The sequence below is a fragment of the Eptatretus burgeri genome, chromosome 8, assembly GCF_056783735.1.
Source record: "Eptatretus burgeri isolate ZD-2024b chromosome 8, Ebu_testis_v1, whole genome shotgun sequence".
Taxonomy (NCBI): Eukaryota; Metazoa; Chordata; class Myxini; order Myxiniformes; family Myxinidae; genus Eptatretus; species Eptatretus burgeri.
The window spans coordinates 101,835,629-101,856,388 of NC_140968.1; the positions used below are offsets into that span (position 1 = coordinate 101,835,629).

At 44.1% G+C, this 20,760-nt stretch overlaps 1 protein-coding gene across 1 annotated transcript in view; it reads right to left on the minus strand.

Annotated features, from left to right (window-relative positions):
• Positions 1-20,613, minus strand: part of GLG1 (golgi glycoprotein 1) — a 73,924-nt gene extending 53,311 nt beyond the window's left edge. Inside the window, exons 1-14 of the mRNA XM_085893316.1 lie at positions 20,241-20,613; positions 17,719-17,751; positions 17,434-17,520; positions 16,559-16,774; positions 13,298-13,498; positions 13,006-13,077; positions 11,732-11,915; positions 11,143-11,363; positions 10,506-10,627; positions 10,316-10,417; positions 6,843-6,984; positions 6,498-6,635; positions 2,797-2,883; positions 2,624-2,686 (exon numbers count right to left, since the gene is read on the minus strand). Coding sequence (XP_085749442.1) covers positions 2,624-2,686; positions 2,797-2,883; positions 6,498-6,635; positions 6,843-6,984; positions 10,316-10,417; positions 10,506-10,627; positions 11,143-11,363; positions 11,732-11,915; positions 13,006-13,077; positions 13,298-13,498; positions 16,559-16,774; positions 17,434-17,520; positions 17,719-17,751; positions 20,241-20,576 — 2,004 coding nt within the window. The 5' untranslated portion in view covers positions 20,577-20,613. The remainder of the gene's footprint in view (positions 1-2,623; positions 2,687-2,796; positions 2,884-6,497; positions 6,636-6,842; positions 6,985-10,315; positions 10,418-10,505; positions 10,628-11,142; positions 11,364-11,731; positions 11,916-13,005; positions 13,078-13,297; positions 13,499-16,558; positions 16,775-17,433; positions 17,521-17,718; positions 17,752-20,240) is intronic.
• Between the last annotated feature and the right edge of the window lie 147 nt (positions 20,614-20,760).

The window sequence follows — 20,760 nt, forward strand, 5'->3', positions numbered from 1 at the left end:
GGAATTGGACTGGACCCAGAACACTGCCTTGAGGCACTCTAGCCTTGACAGGGAGAGGAGATGAAAGGATTCTGTTGAGTGCCACATATTGGCTACAAGAGTTGAGGAAGTCAGTAAGACATGTGTGGAGTTGGCCTTGGATGCCATAGGCAAAGAGTTTCGAGAGAAAAGCAGGATGCTAGACTGCATCAAAAGCACAACATATGTCCAGAGAGACGAACCTGATCTCACGTCTGACAATGGGGACCTCCATTCATTGTTGGGTGAGTAGAAGCATGTCCATGATGGAGTGACCTGGTCTAAAACCAATTGGGCAACTGAGATTCGGCTGTTGGAGAAAAGAAAGGATTTTATATCAACTGGGATGATGGATTACATGACCTAACTGATGATTGGAAGCAAGCTGATCGGTCTGTCGTCAAGGGAATCTGTTTCAGCACCTTTTTATGTAATGCAGTGATGTTGGCGGATTTCCAAGCAGCTGGAATGACGACCTACCGCAGATGATGGGGTGAAAATGGCAGAGAGGATGTGCAAGAGCAGAACAGTTTTTAAGACACGCGAGCTGATGCTGTCTGGTGCAGTTGCAGAATCAGTCAAGGGTTGCCAAAAACTTTACCTGCTCACGTGCAAAAAAATAGAGTAAAGGAGCAGCTGGGTACGTGGAAAGAGTGAGAGGTTGGGGAACAATATTTGGAAGCAAACGCAGAATTGAGGCATTCGGCCTTCTCACGAGCTGAGTCAGCTGTTGTGCCATTTAAAGAGAGGGAAGGGATGGAAGGGGAGCATACTCCAGATAGACTTGTCAAAGCACCACGATGTTTAAGAGGGGGGAGACAAGTTTGAAACTTCATTCTTGAGGTTGGACAGACATTTTGTGACCCTCCTAAGAGTGCGATTGCATTGTCGGATTTGCCTTCCGGGAAGAGAAGGCAAGTTCTTTCAAAGCAACTGCCTCACCAAAGGATTCACTGTATATGGATGTGAAGAAGGGGAGGATAATTGAATCTATGCAAGAGAGTGAGAGTGAGAGAAAGATTTCTGTGGAAGAATTCCCTGGTCGAGTTGGCATCAGGGGTAGTAGATATGGGAAACTGATCCTGAAGATAAATTTTACCGGGTTTGGCCCAAGATCATATTTTGTCTTGTGAATTCCCTCGGTCTATCGTGTTACAGAAACGAAGGCCGAGAGCATAGGTTGATCAAGTATCTGCAGTCCAGCACTTGATCCGTTTGTGGGCATGGATGTGGGTGATGGGTAACTTGGGGTTCGTTTCATAGAAATATGATCCATTTTGTTATCGTTTGCTTCATGTACATTCCCGACCCTGTAATAGAATCGATACAATTTACAAACCTGACATGGTCTCCGGGTGGCTGAATGTTTCATCTGGTGGTTCAGTAAATCCTGTTAATGGTAAATTGGTAGCGTGTCCCATGCTTCCAGAATCTCACGTCACGTGGTCATGGTTCGCCTGGCCTCATAAGATCGCCCACGTGGACGCCGATTAGCTCGACACTCACTCCTTTCAAGAATCTCAATCTGCACGGTAATGCGGCTTTGGATCTAAGCCGATCATAAAAGCAAGGTTCTGTTCAAAACATTCCAAATTTACAATTGTCCGATGTTATGTGCCAGCAAATTATTCCAGGGAAGGATGCAAAGACTCTTTCTATGAGACGTGACACCTGTGGAGGACGTACCACGTATACTTCACAGTTTTTAATATAAAATTGGGAGTTGACAATATAGAGTATGAATGCTGCATGGGAAAACGTGGGATGGGTCTACAAAATGATAACGGGAAAAGATTATGCGATTCGAGAAATGAATTGGCTTTGTGTCGGAGGGACACTTTCCACACATGGACATCACCGGATGGAATAACCAAGAACCAGCTAGATCATTTCGTGACAAGAAGAATGTGGAGATGGTTTGACTGACTGACGTGATGGTTCACAGGGGTGCCGACGTCTTTCGCGACGACCATTTGCTCGTTGCACATTTGGAATCTCAAACTCAATGAGGCAGGGACACTCGCACAAAGGGGAAATAAATTGATAGTGATAAATTCAAGGACAAAGCCATCCAAGACAAGACAATACGATACAATGGAAATGCAAAACATTTTCAGTTTTAGAAGAAAGCAATTGGATTGACTTTGGAGTAATTGAAGCATGTAGGATAATAAATGAGGCATATACTGATACTTGAAGTAAAGTTCGTGGAACAAAGCAAGCATGTAAGAATATAAAATGCATCTCAACTCAAACTTGGAAAGGTATTTATACAATCGCCAGACCATTCTGGTTGCCTGGTTTGAATCCGGCAAGTTGTGTCAAAACTACCGCAACCGTCATCCATCTCAGATCTGCTGCAGGCTCCTTGGATCTGTTGCCGCATCTGTTTATGCCTCGCTTTTATGATTCCTCCCCCCCCCCCCCCAGTTTCTATTCCTTCAATCTTTGGAATTTTTCTCTTTCAAGCTTTTAAAGATGAACAATTTGTAAGTTTCAAAACCAAGACCATAAAACAACTTAACATTTGATAGCCTACAATGCTGAAAAAAAACAAACAAAAAAAATTTAAGAATTAAAAAAAAAAAAAACAATGCCAGCTTACATGACAATAGGTTTGGACAACAGCATCACAGGCCCGCATGAGCAGCACCTCAATCTCGATGTCCTGCAGACAGAATGACCAGGAAAGTGAGAAGGTGGTTAAAGTGCAAGAGTATCAGAATAAACCCTGACAGTAGCAACCCCAGCACTGCAACATGTCGTCGACTCACCCACCTGACCCTCAAGCATGGTAAAATTTGACACCAGCTGCTTGCAAGGATCCCAGAGTTCATCCATGTGTTCCTGTAGACATTCCAGCTCCTGTGCAGCAGAAAGGCCAATTTAAGTTCCATAATTGCATACAATTCAAGCTAAACTTAGTGCAGCTTTAAAAAAAGAAAAAGGAAGAAAAAAAACAAAAAAAACAGAAAAAGTAATAAGAATTTATCAATGGGGGGAGAGAGAGGAGGGGAGTAGAAGGGTAGGGGAAGAGGGGAGGGCACAAGAAGGTAGGGAAAGGGAATGTCGCCACTTTCACATGACCGAGAGATCATTTGACAGCAAGAATTTGGTTGGACGCAATTTCATTTTTATTGTTGAGCAGGCACGATTAAATGAAACAAGTTCGAGTAAACATTCCTGGTGGACATGATGAACTGAAAAAAACAAAAACCCCTAAGGCTCAGCATAATGGTTAGAGTCTGGGAGGTTGGTGATTCAAACCACGGCTGAGTAATACCAAAGACAAAATGGTACGTGCCGCTTCCTTCTTTGACATTGAGCATTTAAAAAGGTGGAACATTCCTAACGGTGGAACCGTGCCAGTGTTCCAAACCATAATGAACGAGAAGGGCACTCGGTAGAGCGCACACCTCAGCCACGTAATGCCTGATCCACGAGAACACATCGGGCCCAATTTCTCAATGGTGAAGAAAAACCAAGAAATTAGATAACTCTCGTATCCATATCCGGATCTTCACAAAAAAAATCAAATCAATTAGTCCTCGTCACACACCCAACCTGTCCACCACGTTTCATCCGAATCAATCCACAACTTTTTGAGATATCGTGCTATACATCAGTTTCGCCCCATCTCTCAATGGTGAAGAATCATGTAAAAAAAATTATCCGGTTCCGGATCCGGATCTTCACCAAAATCCAATCAGTTCGTCCTCGTCACACACCCAACCTGTCCACAAAATTTCATCCGAATCCGTCGACAACTTTTTGAGATATCCTGCACAGAAACAAACAAACAAGACGACGACGTGGAGCAGAGCATGATACTTGCAAAATCCATAAAGCAAAGTTGACCTCAAAATTAATTGGTGGTTGAATTCAATGACCAAATATGCAACTCCGCTTCGAATTTCAAGTGGATCGGATGAAAATTGAGGACTTTAGAAATACATGGTGTGTCAATTAAAAGGTTAACCACTTCAAATGACCTTTGTCCTTTAAGTCATTACCTTAAAAAAAAATTTGTTTTGCAGGAGTGATCAATGATCTTTGGAGAAGTTCATTCAAACATAACCAAAGTATTCTATGGAAAAAAACAATGACGTTTTCTACAGAGCAAAGAGTAAACGTTGTCAAGTGGTATTTTGAAACCAAATCTTCTGCTTCCGTCTCGATACTGAATACGGAGTGCATACCAGAAACAAGCCAAGCAAGCCAGTCATTTGGAAACTTGTGAAAAAGTTCAAAAGTGAAGGGACGATTCTCAACATGAACAAGGGAAAGTCCGGTCGCACAAGAAGTGTACGGTGTGAAGGAAACATGGAACGAGTTTGTGAGTCAGTCATGCAAAGTCTGAAGAAATTGCATCGACAAAGATCGGCTGAACTGGGTCTCACTTCCGGCAGTATCAGAAGAACAATGAAACAAGATTTAAACCTCTTTCCTTACCACATCACAACAGCCCATAAATTGACTGATGGGGATAAAGCAGCACGAGTCGTTATGTGTGAGATGCTGCAGCAGAAGATGGAGGCAAACCCAAACTGGATTCGCGATGTGTGGTGAAGTGACGAGGCACACTTTCACGTCAACGGTGCTGTCAATTCACACAACATTTTCTGGGGAAGTCAACGCCCAGATGAGGTTGAAGAGAAGTTGCTTCAGGGTCGGAAAGTCACCGCTTTTGTGGCTTTCAGCTACAGAGGTGTGTTTGGGCCGTTTTGGTTTGAAGATAAAAACGGAAGAACGGTTACCATCAATCAGGAACGATACTGGTTGATTGTCAACGTATTTTACGGAGACTTGAAGCAATCGATGAGCGCTGCAGCCTCCGGCGACAGTGGTTCATGCAAGACGGTGCTACCCCGCATACGGCCAATGAAACAATTGCCTTTCTGCATCAAAAATTTGGACGATTCTCAGTTTGCGTATGGAAAATGAATGGTCTCCACACGGCCCCGACCTCAATCTGCTGATTGTTCCCTCTGGGGAGCTTGTAAGGAAAACGTCCACAAGGAACACCTGAGATCTGAACCAGATATGAAGGCAGCAGTTGAAGCTTGTACGAGGACAGTAACCATTAAAACTTGCAGAAACATCATTGAAAACTTCGCAATTCATGTGAATGCAAGTTGTGTGCTTGGGGTGCTCACATCGAACACCTCAACTATAAACACATCAACGCATATAATGAGTTTCATTTCTCCACGATTTGGTTTTCAATTTCCAAGTTAATTCTATTATTTTTTACTCAATGTTTTGGTTCATAAAGTTTTGAAGTGGTTAACCTTTTATTGACATACCCTGTACCACACCTTAGTTGTTGATCTTGGGCCTATGTTGACCTCAAAAATAATTGGCTGGTTGAATTCAGTGAACTGAAATATGAATCCTTTTCAAATTTCAAGTCAATTGGATGGAAATTGAGGAATTTAGAAATCTCACCTTAGTTGTTGACCTTGGGCCTATTTTGACCTCAAAAATAATTGGCCAGTTTAATTCATCGACATGAAATATAAATCCTCTTCAAATTTCATGTCAATTAGATGAAAATTGAGGATTTTAGAAACACCACCTTAGTTGTTGACCTTTCGCTTATGTTGACCACTTGACTTCAAAAACAATAGGCTTCTTCCGTATGACAAAACTCTACCATGTGGTGAACTTTCGTGAAGATTGGTTTAAAATTATGACCTGTAGGCGATACAGCAGACAAACAGATAGACAGAATAACAAAATCGACTGACCAATATACTTGAAAAATCTTCGATTTTCCAAGTAACAAACAAACAAACAAACAAACAGAAAGGAGTGAAAATTAAAACCTCCATCACCTTTGGTGAAAGAAGGGCACTCGGTGGAGCGCATACCTCCGCCACGTAATGCCTGATCCATGAGAACATATCGGGCCCATTACATTTTTGAGATATCGTGCTATATGTTCGTTTAGCCCAATCACTCAATGGCGATGAATCACTTAACAACAACAAAAAAAATATCGGATCGGGATACGGATCTTCACCAAAATTGAATCAATTTGTCATGGTCACATATCCAACATGTTCACCAAGTTTCATCCGAATCCATCCAAACTTTGAGATATCGTGCTATATATCATTTTTGGCCCGATCTCTCAATGGTGAACAATCACTTAACAAATTCTAGTCGTCGGATTTGGATCCTCACCAAAATGTAATCAGTTCGTCCTTGTCACACACTGAACCTGTCCACAAAATTTCATCCGGATCCGTCCACAACTTTTTGAGATACCTTACAGACAGAGACAGAGAGAGACAGAGAGAGACACAGAGAGAGAGAGAGCTGGAGATGAAAACATAATGTCCTTCACCCTCGGTGGCAGAGGTAATCAGAGAACATTTATAAACAATAAATAGTGTTCAATAAAAGGGTAATAAAAATGGAATTCAACCTTGAACTGAAGGGTAAGATAACTTTTCTGGACAACACAAGCTCACCGTGCCAAACTCAGGTTTATCTGAGCACCACTTGCCAAGATCTTTGAGACACTGCTCCTGAAGTTCTGGGTTGAGCCGCATATCAAGAGCACGCTGATGCAGTATTCTCCACACCTCATGCTTACAGTTCCGTGACAACTGTGAAGGAACGAGTGGCACATAAAAACAAAACCCAAAATCAAACACCATATGCTGTTAATTTGTTTCTGAATTTAAAAGTTCCTCCAAAAACAATGAAGGAGATTCAACACGTCAAACATATCACCTTGAAACCGGAAAACCAACCAAATGTAAACATCTACAAAAAACACGACCCCTTTTCCCGCAGGGCCGTTCACGACTCACCCTGCTCCCCTGTGCCTCGGTGCGGTATGCATGGCGGTATAGGCAGGATATTATGGCTCCTGGAGTCGACTCGTTCATCATTTGTGAATGGCAAAGACGATTTGCATCGCCATTACAGCGTTTATAGAGCATAGGGTCCAGTCTGCAGAGCAGGTGCACAAGTGGAACAGGGGAGTTGGAGGAGGGAGGAACAGTACATGATGACCTCGTATGGAGGTTTAAAACCTTGTATTTTTCCAAAGGCAAGGGAAACAACAGTGGGGACTGACGATAAAAACTGAAACCAAGTCAAATAAACCAGAGGAATAACTAGAAGGACACTCTTCGATACCACGACGTCACCAGATATCCCTCCATCTACATTATTACATAATACATACTTGTACCAAGTTTGATTTAAATCCCTGAACCCAGATTCAAATTATTAAACAACTCTGGCTGCCAGACCATGAGTCCAATCAGGTTGAAATTTAAAACATTGTAACGGGGGTTGTGAGGCGAAAGGACGACTCGAGGTGTTTGAGATGGAAGAAAGAACGGGCGGATTCAGGTGCGAGAAGTTTCCCATGGGAATTACGGGGTTTGAAAGGCAAAATAGGGCAGGATCGTGAAGACTGAGGAGTTACTGCTTGGAAGCAAAAGGGCAAGGGCCCGGCGATGGATGGGGAGCTGGAGTTAAAGAAGGGTTGAAAGTATTGCAGAACGACATGTCGGTAATCGGCACAGGCTTTCCGAAGCACACCCGATTCATATAAATAACGAATTGGACAAAGAAAAACATGATTCCTTGCATGGAACTTGTATGCTGAAGGTTCAACTTAAAAGCTAAAACCTACTATACTTACTTCCTGGTACGTCTTGATGTCACAAGTTTCACTGTTCCAGGGTAACCGAGACACCGAGTGCATCAAAGCTTTTTAAAACCATGTACGGTATTTAAAGATTGTAAACACCTTTCCTCAATTTGTCGGTGATAAACCATTTTTGTCGGTATACCGCTTTATTCAGAATTCCAATGCCGCGATATCGATACATCGCCAGACCCTGCAACGAGATCATAATTGTGAAGCTTTATGTCGATTGATGAAGCGGTTCAAGAGAGGAATTTTAAAAGATTTTGGTTGAATCCAATATTGCTGCCAGACCATGTGACATATTAATTATTTGTAAACACCCTGGTATCATGTGGGTGAAGTTTCCCCTCGATCTGTCAAGCTCTTTCGGAGAAGATTTTTAAAGGTTTATTCTTAAAAAAAAAAAAAAAAAAAAAAAAAAAAAATGATAGCTGTCAAAGCATGTGACCAATGACATCATAGGTGGAGAACTTTTTCTTCCTTATGGAGAGGCGATCACACCTGTCGTTTCACCTCGATCTGTTCAGCCGTTTCGGGGAAGAAGATTTTTATCGATCTATAATTCCAGCAGTGTGTGTGTGTGTGTCCACTGTTTCTCGACAACCACTGGTCCGATCTAATTGAAACGTGCCAGGTATATTGCTGGGGCCCTGTGGATGTGCCTTTTCAAGCTTTGATATGAATCGGACAAATGCTTCCCAAGTTATGGTCATTTATTTACCAACCAATGAAAGGACACGTTGCTGCGTAGGCCCGTGCGTGGCCGGCCGACGATGAAGTCACGTGCCGTGCCGGTTACGATGGGGATCGGTGCCTTAGTTACCGTGGCGTAGGAGTGGCAATGGTCAATGGCAGCGAATGTCATGGCAAGCAAAGACAGGGAAGTAAACTTGATTTTAATTAACTCTGTGTGTGGAAGTATCACAGCAGTTGTTACTTCAATGCAAGTGATAATTTGTGGAATGCATGTGAACATTCCGTACGGGCACGCACCACTTCCGAATAGTGATGACTCACTGTATTCTAATAATTTCTCGATTTCTTATGCGCATTTATTGATAAACACAATGCCCCAATCCAGTCGTCGTTTACGAGAGCGAAGGAACGGCCTGTGTGGTTGTTTGAAAGTTTTTTGTTTTTTTTTGGTTTGCACGGACAGCCACGCACGCACGGGCACACGAGAGCGAAGGAACGGCCTGTGTGGTTGTTGTTTCTGGCTCGCGGTTTGAAAGGTTTTTTTTGGTTTGCACGTACGGGCACGTACTTGTGTTTAAAAAAAAAGAAGAAAGTATTTGGCTGCCGAAACACATGACCGACATCATCAATTTTTGTTTTCATTCTCCAATTTATCCCAAGATGACCCTGAAATATGTTCATACTGATCGGGTAAAGCGTTTGACGTGCGCAATCACAAAGTCATGACAAAACCACCGATGACATTAAAAATAAATAAATGAAATCCCATATTTCCCATTTCTTTCGCATGTGCCAGGTTTCAATGTTTTTCCATGTAGCGTTTTGTAGATAGAGAGAATTAGAATGGACGGACATACGTACGTACGGAAAACACGAAAACTACGCCTCCGGCAACTTCATCAGCAGAGGCATAATTTAATAATTAAATTAACAAAGTGAAAATTTGTAAATGGCAAGACGACGAGGAACTTCAGCATTATACCCGGAACCAATTCGTACAAAGCTGAAATTTTCAGGGTAAGTTCGGTATGGCACAGGTATCCTTTGGGGTCCCTGGGGTCATGGACTCCATCAGAATATCAAGCATAACGGCGGTTAGCAAGGCAAAAAAAAACAAATGCTATTCTTACAAAATATGACGATTAGTATTTAGAAAGGGCCTGTCGACAAGTTCTTGATAATTTGGTTCAAGTTCAAGCGATAATCTCTGAAGTGTTTACAGACCGACTGACTGACACTGCTCGATGGCATAAGCTCACCTGACTAAAGTCCAGGTGAGATAAAAACTGCCTAAATGACATTCTTGAACACCCAGGAAGTGGAAACAGTGGACTTAGAAGATGAAAATGTATGAATGACGTTGCCGTCATTTTAGAAGGCTGTGACAACTTAGATGTGTAATCAAAGATGTTGAAGCCGATCCTATATTAGTGTTGTACTCTCAAAACGAATAAACTCTTCACAAATAATTGAAGCCGATTATCTCGAGAAGGTATCTCTGTGTACACAGCGAGACTCCTGAACGTCTCCAACACAAAATCGTTGCACCTGAATTTCAACAGAGTTCAACTCCAATGTGATCCACCGTTCTTCTTGAAATGCCGGTCTCAGATATCCGGGACCCCGAAGGGTCCCCTGCAGTTTGACATAAAGCACACGCCAGATATTCCAGGACTTTTAGCATATCAATACTCATACCATGCCCAAGTAATCTTGAAATTTTCAGCTTTTATACAAACGAGTTCCAGTTTTTACAAGTTCCTGGCCTCAAAAGCCCTTAATCCTGTTTGACAGTGCACCAAAGAACCCACTGCCCTTTTGTCTGAGATGACAATATCTTGCGTAGTGCCTTGTGAAAGACCGTTTTAACATGCAAATACATTACGACGCCGAACATTCGTCAAGCACAAGAGGGGAACTCACTTCCAATCACGCGATATAAAGTACTGCAGCTCCAGGAGGGCATGCTCGCATTCATCCACCATGTGATCCGTGTAAAGGTGCTCCATCAAGCAAGACAGGACCCTGCGAAGCACACGGAGTTCACTCTTCCGCACGCGGACGTTCAACAACAGAGATTTCCATGACACGGCTCTGCCACACAGCCACTCACATGGGATCCCCGCTGCGGATGCCATGACAAGCGGTTTGGATTACGGACTCGCAGGCTTCGTTGAGTGCCCGGTCAACACGATAGTCTGAACCGAGGTCAGCCTCTTGAACCAGAGTGAGGAGCTAAAAGTTGAACGGCCATTTTGCAAAAGATTAACAACCAGAGCACAAACCCGAAGGGTTCAAATATCACCAACATGTCTACATTCCGTCGCAATTCTAAAGCTCAACGAGGTCAAGCGTACGATAATGGGTGCCACCAGGAATTTGTATATTATTGTCATTCAACAACAAAAACGTGTTCAATTATAAACAGGAAGAATAATGACATTACAACACAATGGACAACATACTGAGAGATAAGGGAGTTCCCTGTCAAATCTTCAATGGTTAAGACTCAAAACTACCCAAATTAGTTTCAGACAGGCTCGAGGTGAAATGTTGGAATATGCAATGTTTGGTGGCGAGATAATGTTGATAAGTCAATTAAAAAAAAATATCCATTTGTTGTTGCAATGGATACGGTGCTGAAAAGAAATCAAGAACTTGTACTTTGTTTTGCAGCGATGAAGCAAAATACCACACAGCCACAATGCTTTCACTATTAACCACAAAGACCACGATCGCGGTGAACTCACCGCTCGCCGACATTCGTTGCCCAAATTCCCCTTTCCACCCTCACCACGCTCCACCCTCATGAGGCAGTGCAGCGTCCGGCCTTTCTTGTTCAGGCCAAAACACATGCTACTTATCTCACTGTGGCAATTGAGCACAATCTCGGGGCTCAGGGAATAATCTTCCATGAGGATGTGTCTGAAATCCAGCATCTCTCCCTGGCAATCGCTGCTTATTGACTTTCCTTTGGGGGTGAGAGGGAATGAGGACAAAAGATCAACCAATGCACAAAGAACGATACATTCCACTGGAAGTCCTCAGGTGACCGATTATCGTTGGGCCTGTTTGACGCTCCCATCGCGATGTGATCCCAAGCTCGAATCCCCCACAATAAAGGTTTACTACTGTCCTTGTAGTTGGTGTTAAAGTAGACAGACGAGGACACCTCGTGCCTCCATGAGCCTGGTGGCTTTGCTGAAGGACAACCTTGAAGTAGCACGCGTATAACAATCGGTTTGAGTGCAACCGAAGAATAAACCTCAAGCAATATGTACTTGGCATGACAGCGACGAAGGATGAAGAAGATGAAGAAAGCATCGAATACGAGCTCACCGTTATGCATCGCGTTCTCCAGACAGATCAGCAGATGTGACAGGCGCACCTCGCGCAAATGGGGTACCACCTCGGCAGTGCAGTGGTTGTACTTCAGATCCAAGCGACATGCCTTGGCAAGCAAATAGCTCGTTTTATAATCCTGGGCAATGAGCTTCTGGCGGATGGTCAGAACATTTTTGCACTGTGAACACACACACAGACAGAAAAAAAAAAAAAACAACAACACAGCAGGAGTGAGCTTACAAATGCCACATTGAATATGCAAACAGGCTGCGAAGTCATTATTCAAACGGATACAATTTACCAGAAACAAACACCACCTGCAATGCTACCCTCGAGGGGAAAAAAAAAAAATTAGCTTTGATGACAGCGATTACTAATGAATCATGAACAGCCAGAGGTTTGCAAGAACCTTGAAAAAAAAAATCAGGTAAATGAGTCATAAAAGAGAAATACAAGCTTGTCCAAAAAAGGATTAACCATATCGTAGAAAGAGGAAACCTCAAATCCCTGGACTCCCAATACATCATGCAAACAGTTGAGGTCACTGTGGACAAAATAATTGTTTCAGGAATGTTCATCCGCATGGCCAAGAATATCACATCCCATTTAAAGGTCAGGCGATATTCCGAGAGTCTCGGGATCATGGCTCAGAAGGTTCATACTTACACGCATTGATATACGTCAGCAAATTACGACGACGACCATCGTGTTAATCATTCACCGTATTAGTACAACAACCATGTTAAGACAAAGTTACTATATATTATATATATGTTAGACATTTGTGGTGCGAAGAATGTTTTGAGAAACAGTTGGCATGTCAAAAACAAGTCGGCATCAAAGCAGTTTCCATGTGCTGGGTTTGAATCCCGACCCAGCTGGATGCTGCCTTTGCAGGAAGATAATTGAGTCACGAGCATGCCGTCCTTCAGATGGACGTTCAGTTAATGTCCCGACTGCTCTCCTTAGTTTGTGGACATCAAGGATCCCATGGTGTCCTTCACAAAGAGGCGAGTTACCGCCGGCACGATGAACAAATTCCAAGTTCATGCCCAAATGATCTCCAGGAAAATGCGAGTTGGTTCTCGAAAGATTTGGCCCAAAAACATAGTAGATACGGTGTATTGTTCACAATCTCCTCAAAACAAAATCACACAAACACCAATGAGTACAATTAACCAATCAACGAGCTTCAACAAATTGCTCTGGTGCACTGAAGGCTCATGAAAGTTCAATTATTGCTCAAAACAACTTAAAAAAAAACACACCTTCTCACTCATGTCGTCTTCAAACTTGTGATTAAACAAACACTTGTAAACACGCCCATCTCCAGCAGTCACCTACAAGCAAGATGAAAACGTTCAGTTTATCAAAAGCCAGACCACCTTCAGCAGTAAGGAATGAGTTAAAACTTCTTTGCACAACAAGTACATGCAATCCACCCCCCCCCCCCCAACCACCACTAACCCACACCACCCCTTCCATATCCAGCTTCCTGTCTCTCCTCCTGCCATCACATTATCAGTACAACACAGTATGCTGTTTCAACCGTAGCCCCACCTTCTCACAGAACCTCTCGCGGTCATCTCGGCAGGCAAAGTACAGATGCCGGTCCAGATGAAAGTCATCAGACGAAAGCTCAGCCACGCGGAGAATCGCTTTCCTGCAGACATCTTGCAACTGCTCCCCATCTCTATGCTCCTCCTGATCGGTCAAGGCATGCTCAAGACAAGCCACGACTTCACCTTGAGAATGCACAACCTGAGGGAGAGGGAGAGGGAGAGGGAGAGGGAGAGGGAGGAGAAAAATTCAACATCAACACATGCTACCCATATTGAGGTCAAAATGCTAAAGGTGCTGCTGATTCAGAGGGTATTGTGACACATGCAAACAAGTATGAGCGTCTCAGCTTCAATAAAATAAATAAATAAATTCTGATTGACCAAACTATGTTAAGGCGCTGTCACACCTTGATGTTTTAGCCAGAAATGGCAACGTATAAAAATGTATGCAAAACGTTGGCGAACACTGAAATTGATGTTTTTTTTAATTTTTGGTCGTATGAATAACATATTAGTAACGGGCACAGAACGTTTCATTGTCTTATCGATAACTTATACCAACGAATGCTTAACCTGTTGTCGGCGTTCACAACCTATGCCCAACGATAGTTTAACTTGGGCATAGCGTGCTGCACGTATCGCCGACAAATTAGTGGCATAGCCTGTTAAAAACCTGCCGCACGCCGATTTAAATCATAACCACCCGAGAATTGGAAGTGTCAACCACGCAGTCACACCTTGACGATTTAGCCGGCGTATGCCGACCGATGAAAAATGTGTCTAAAACGCTGGCACACGTCGAATACGGTATGGGTAAGTTGTGTATACGTTAAGAGCACGCTGAAAAACGATGAAGTACGCCGAGTACGTCGTGAAATTTCAAGCATGCTGAAAATTTTACGACGTACGGCTCACATGTTCCACTACGCTGGGAATAAGTTGTAGGCACGATATGCGATCGTTGACACACGTCGACACAAGTTCCTTGTAAGTTACTCACAAGTCGAAACACGTCGAGGTAATGTTTAGCATTCCCGAAATTTATTTTACAAGTCAAGGCACATTTTCTTTTTTCCTCCTTGGCTCCGTGAAAGCACGTGACGAAATATCTGAAGTTGTTGTTTTTTTTTAGTCTATCACGAATTTTAAAATATATTCGGAAATTTGCTTTTAAGTTTCGACGTCGACGAGACAATATCCTGAAACAGAAAATATTCACAGAGGAGGAACTAAGAATAAGACATGAACAAACTGAAGAGGAAATCGGACGTGACATAACGGCACGTGACGAAATATCAGAAGTTATTGTTTTTTTCTTTAATGCTGCCAATACGCTATTATACGGTAGCTGTAAATTAGAAACACGTTCAGTAAGTTCTGTGGTCGTCCAGAAGACGTCAATCAAATACGTCTACATACGTCAATATGTGTTGGAGGTACGTTACACATAGATTCAAAGCACGTTACTCATAGGTTAGAAATAAGTTTTGGGTACACTAAGCATTACCTCGATGCGTTTCGACTTATGAGTAACTTAAAAGTAACGTGCCTCGACGTGTGTCAACGATCGCATAACGTGCCTCGACGTGTGTCAACGATCGTGTAACGTGGCTACATCACGTTACTCAGGTTATAAATAAGTTTCGGGTATGCTAATCATTACCAAGACGTGTTTCGACTTATGAGTAACTTACAAGTAACGTGTGTTAACGATCGCATAACGTGCCTACAACTTATGGCCAGCGTAGCGGAATGTGCGAGTCATACGCTGGCATACATCGTAAAATTTCAAGCATGCTAAAATTTGAGGACAACCGCAAAGTACAACGATGAAAGCCAGCGTACTACGACGTACGGCAGTGTTTTTCAGCGTGCTCTTAACGTATACAAAAAAAAATTTACCCACAACGTATTCGACGTGTGCCAGCGTTTGACAAATTTTTCATAAGTCGGCATACGCTGGCTAAATTTTCAAGGTGTGATAGCGCCTTTACAGAGAGTCAGTGTTGCTAAAGCAGTTCATTTACAAGGGTTTTACTGGGTGGTTTGCCATTGTCTTGACAGCAGTAGTTATGGGAGGAATTATCAATTTGTTCAGTCCTGGCGATAGCTCGCCTACTCTTCACAAAAGGACACCGTGGGATATTTAACATCCACCAACTGATGCTGGCAGACGGGACGCCAGTTTAACATTCATCCGAGGGACCTGCCTGTAAAACACCGGGATGCCAGTTTATAGCTGGGTCAGGATTCAAACGCAGGCAACATCGCTCAGAGGCGAGTGCGAATACCTCTTGGTCACTCTGGCAGCAAAATAATAAATAAAAAGTGCCTTTTCTATCCTCCATTCTTAATGGCTTAATGGTTAGGGTGGTGGGCTTGGGATTCCTAGGATCCCGAGTTCAAATCCCACTTGGCTGTTGAATCAATACCAGGTGGGGTTGACTTTGCCCGTCATCCTTCTGAGGTCGGCAAAATGAGTGCCAGCTTGCTGGTATCCTGTGTCGGAGTGGTGACCTGTCCAGGATTGTGCCCAATGGCCAGGGAGACTGCTGAGGCAGCACCAACGCTCTGCAGAGTATGGTCCCATGGATGGATTTTTTTTATGTCTCAGTAACTTGAAGCGATGGCTGGTGCAGTTTTCTGCGGCTTCCACCGTTAGACCGACTCAGACTTATCGGCTCGTCACGCAAACGAAGCATCCACTACTATCAGAAAATTACGATTCTGTGCAACAAAGATGAATATTTTTGCCAATTGCAGTGCTCGTGTTAAAAAGCACTTCAGAAAGGAGAAGTTGAGCGCGCACTGGACACCATCGATTCGGCAAGTCAAGCAACCACAGAAACTAAAGCATTACAACACCGTGAAGGAGGATGCAATCACCCTCACCAACACTGGGCAAAATGTGCCATTTACAATCTCATCTTCCGAGAGGTGTGAAAAAAAACCCAAAAAAAACACCGAAAAACAGTTAACGGCATCAATAGGTAAAAGCTTCGGAAACACCTCCGTTTCATTGAGCAGAACTCGTTTCCCAAATCAAAAGTAAAAGGCCACATCACGATACGTGTAATATTACGAGTCATTTATATGAACCTCGGCAATGACAACGTTCAGAAAAAAAAAAAAAAAAAAAAAAAATCGCAAATCTCTCAAGCCTGCAAACAACCATCTGAGTCGAGTGAAAGGATGGAGACGTTGCGACATGGTGCGTCAACAAAACACCTCAATACGACCTCGTGTTGGCAGGGCCCACCTTGGGATCGTTGCTGATTCGGCCACAACGCAAACGATTTATGTCAGCTTTACAATTGTCCACAAAGCCACAGATGAGACGGTAGTCACTGAAGATGATGCTTGCCATCCGTGTGATGAACTGGTGGCATTCGTAATCTGAAATGTTCACCCGGTTGTCCACAAGGCACGAGATGATGTAGCCTTTACCTCGCTCATGATTGTGGCATTCCTTCAGCTGTAAAAGGTTCACACAATACAATCACATCGTTTGTATTGTTTAAAAAGGTGGAATGTTGAAAGAAACAGACAATGGAGATCATCACAGGCGCTTGCCTCGGAAGAATGTTAAGCTGGAGGACCTGTCTGGCGTGGCACCAGTCGTCGGTGGATGTTAAAGAGTAAAGTGTGAAATGGTGTTCATACAAAGAAGCAGGGACACCGACAACAAAATGTGAACAATCATCATCATCATCATCATCATCATCATCATCATCATCAGTGTGCCACGCTGACAAATTTATAGAACGTCCGTGCTAACAAAATCCTCTTCGGTAAGAATTTGAGATTTATTCACAGTGCTGGCGATAACTTGCCTACTCTTCGCAAAGGACACCGCGGGTTCTTTAACATCCACAAACAACCACTGCCAACAGACAGGTCCTCCGGCTCAACGTCCTTCCGATGCATCGCCCTGCAATGTGAAACTCCAGGGTGACAGTTTATATCCGGGTCGTGACTTGAACCTGAGTACGAAGGTATCATCGCAAATGGCCTAAAGGTACAATGCAACATTTAATGCCGATTGGAGAGGACAGGCACCATTAACCAATTAGCTCCTCGTCCGAAATACGTCGCCGCTCCGTGGAACGATCGCACGAGCACGTCCGGCCTTACCTCTCGCAGTGCGGTCTTACAAACTTCGGCAGCGGCGACTTCAAAGCGCTCGTCCATCGTCAGATTGTGCTTATAATTCCACAACAACTGCAAAAAAAGGGCGAACAAAAACAAGAGGATTCGAAAAAAAAAAATAAAAATAAAAATAAAAAAAAAAAAAAAGGAAAAATCACGCAGTGAAAGTGACAATGTTCCAAAGTTTCAATCTGAACGCTCATTCACTTGCTCGGCAGCAGGTTGCGTGAAAATTCAAAAAAAAAAAATCAGCAATGGGTGCATACGTACGTGGTGACAATCAGAAGAAATGTCATCGTTGGCCTGAAAAGCAAAATATCATTCATCAACGTCCGCACAAGAACCCGTGACAGACAAAATGTAAATATTTAGTGAACACGACGTTACATGACCAGACTTGGTGGCATAATGCTAAGAGTAGCTACTTGGAGTCTGGAGGTTGGAGGGAAGGGGGGGGGATCGAAAAGGCACGTCACGAGATGGCGTCGCCGACACCCAGAGTGCACCGAGAAGTCACCTTTGCCAAAAGTCCCAACTCCTGTAGTTTCTGGAAAAGGCAAACTGTTGCACGACAGACATTTTTCACCAAAAGAGAACAAAATGAAACCAACCGAGCAGGTGGTGGAGAGGAATGGTGAGAACTGGCCGAGTTCAAGATCGGTGCGTTTCGAGTCACCCCTGTGCATTCCTCCGAATACAAAATAACCCGCAACCTACTGATAAGTTGATCATGCACCATACTGTTACCGGGGGAGGGGATTCCTGGCAAAAATACTGGGCGGTTTGCCATTGCCTTCCCACCAGGAATTTAGAATCTGTTCATGATGCCGGTGGTAGTTCATCGAACCTTCGTGAAGGATTCCGTGGGGGGGGGGGGGGTTCACGTACATCCGAGGGACGACGCACACAAACACATCGACAAATCACCCCGCCTTTGAAACAGTTCATAGCTGGGTCGGGATGTTGCGTACCTCTATCTACGACATTCCAAAGCCTATTATTTAGATTAAACCTAGGGACGGAAGTAAAGCGTGGAATAGGTGTTTATATCAAGTGTGCAAGAAAATGTGATGGGGACACAAGAAAGGTACGGTGGACCAAGCAAACTAGAAATGCAGACAAGGTTCTTTATAAATGTCTCGTGTCGATGTAACGCGACGGATGCCACATTGGAGATGGTTTGGCCTTGGGCACAGGATGTTAATGCCGGAGTAGAGATGGGCATGGGACAGGCCAATTAATTGCTTTTCTCAGGTCTCATCCATCGTGTCCCTCAGCGTGTATGAAAGGTCGTCCGAAGAAATGCTGGTAAAGACAATTTTTGATGAACATTCTCTGCAATTGGCATGTACAATAGAATGTGCAGGCAACGATGTTCACATTTGAGACCCAAATCATCGATAATAACCAGCAAAACGGCACGAGCAGCAAAACCAGAAACCACGAAAATCGTGAGATTTAGTTCATCAGCATGAGTGTGTGCACCACATAACCACCTCGGGTAGAACGAGAGCATTCACCACATAACCACCACCTCGGGTAGAACGAGAGCATTCACCACATAACCACCACCTCGGGTAGAACGAGAGCATTCACCACATAACCACCACCTCGGGTAGAACGAGAGCATTCACCACATAACCACCACCTCGGGTAGAACGAGAGCATTCACCACATAACCACCACCTCGGGTAGAACGAGAGCATTCACCACATAACCACCACCTCGGGTAGAACGAGAGCATTCACCACATAACCACCACCTCAGGTAGAACGAGAGCATTCACCACATAACCACCACCTCGGGTAGAACGAGAGCATTCACCACATAACCACCACCTCGGGTAGAACGAGAGCATTCACCACATAACCACCACCTCGGGTAGAACGAGAGCATTCACCACATAACCACCACCTCGGGTAGAACGAGAGCATTCACCACATAACCACCACCTCGGGTAGAACAAGAGCATTCACCACATAACCACCACCTCGGGTAGAACGAGAGCATTCACCACATAACCACCACCTCGGGTAGAACGAGAGCATTCACCACATAACCACCACCTCGGGTAGAACGAGAGCATTCACCACATAACCACCACCTCGGGCAGCATGAGCATACACCACATAACCACCTCGACCACCATGAGTGTGTACACCACATAACCACCTCGACCACCGTGAGCGTACACCACATAACCACCTCGGGCAGCATGAGCGTACACCACATAACCACCTCGACCACCATGAGAGTACACCACATAACCACCATGAGTGTACACCACATAACCACCTCGACTACCATGAGTGTACACCACATAACCACCTCGACCACCATGAGTGTACAACACATAACCACCTCGAGCACCATGAGTGTACAACACATAACCACCTCGAGCACCATGAGTGTACACCACATAACCACCTCGACCACCATGAGTGTACACCACATAACCACCTCGACCACCAAGAGTGTACACCACATAACCACCTCGAGCACCATGAGTGTACACCACATAACCACCTCGACCACCAAGAGTGTACACCACATAACCACCTCGAGCGGCCTCATCTCGACAATTCGGTGAAACTTAAAAAGGACGTACGTGCGTGCGTGCGTGCGTGCGTCCTCGGCAAATATAAAAAAAAAATAATAAAAAAAAATAACCTTTTGGAGTTTTATGAATATTTAACTTAGTGACCGGTTACCGTTGACCAGATCACCATTTTAACACGACCACACAGTGCACATCATAACCCGAGGCCGAACACCAAGAACCTCTGACCCACCTCCCGTTCGTCCTGCAGACATTCCAGAACGACGAAGTTGTTTTGCCACGAAGTGCTCGGACACAGCCGGTGAACGTCCGCCGAGCAGGCGACGTCGTCCGAGATGCGCCACCCGTTGGTGCGGCCAGAGGCCCTCGTGATCTCCGGTCTCGCCGCCACGTTCGCATTGACGACCTGAGGAGGTTTCTCACGGACTCCATGAAGGGTAAGTTGTTTCGGCTCGACCTTTCCTCCCGTCGCTTGAACCAGCAGACAAAACGCCACGAAGAGAGATAACAGCCAGATGTGAGTGAATCTGCAAGGCTGCGTGCAAGGACAGCGCTTTACCAGCGCCATCTTGTCAAGTCAACGCGTCATCACCGCCGCGTCACGTGGTCACGGATAATTCATTCGCGTTTCTTTCATCATCCGTTTTTTTAAATCGTTGATGACTCATTTATTTCTTCGCTCGCTTCGTTGTTGCCCCTTTTAGATTCCAATAGTTATATAATTATAAATATCCAGAAAAAAAAATCAAAAT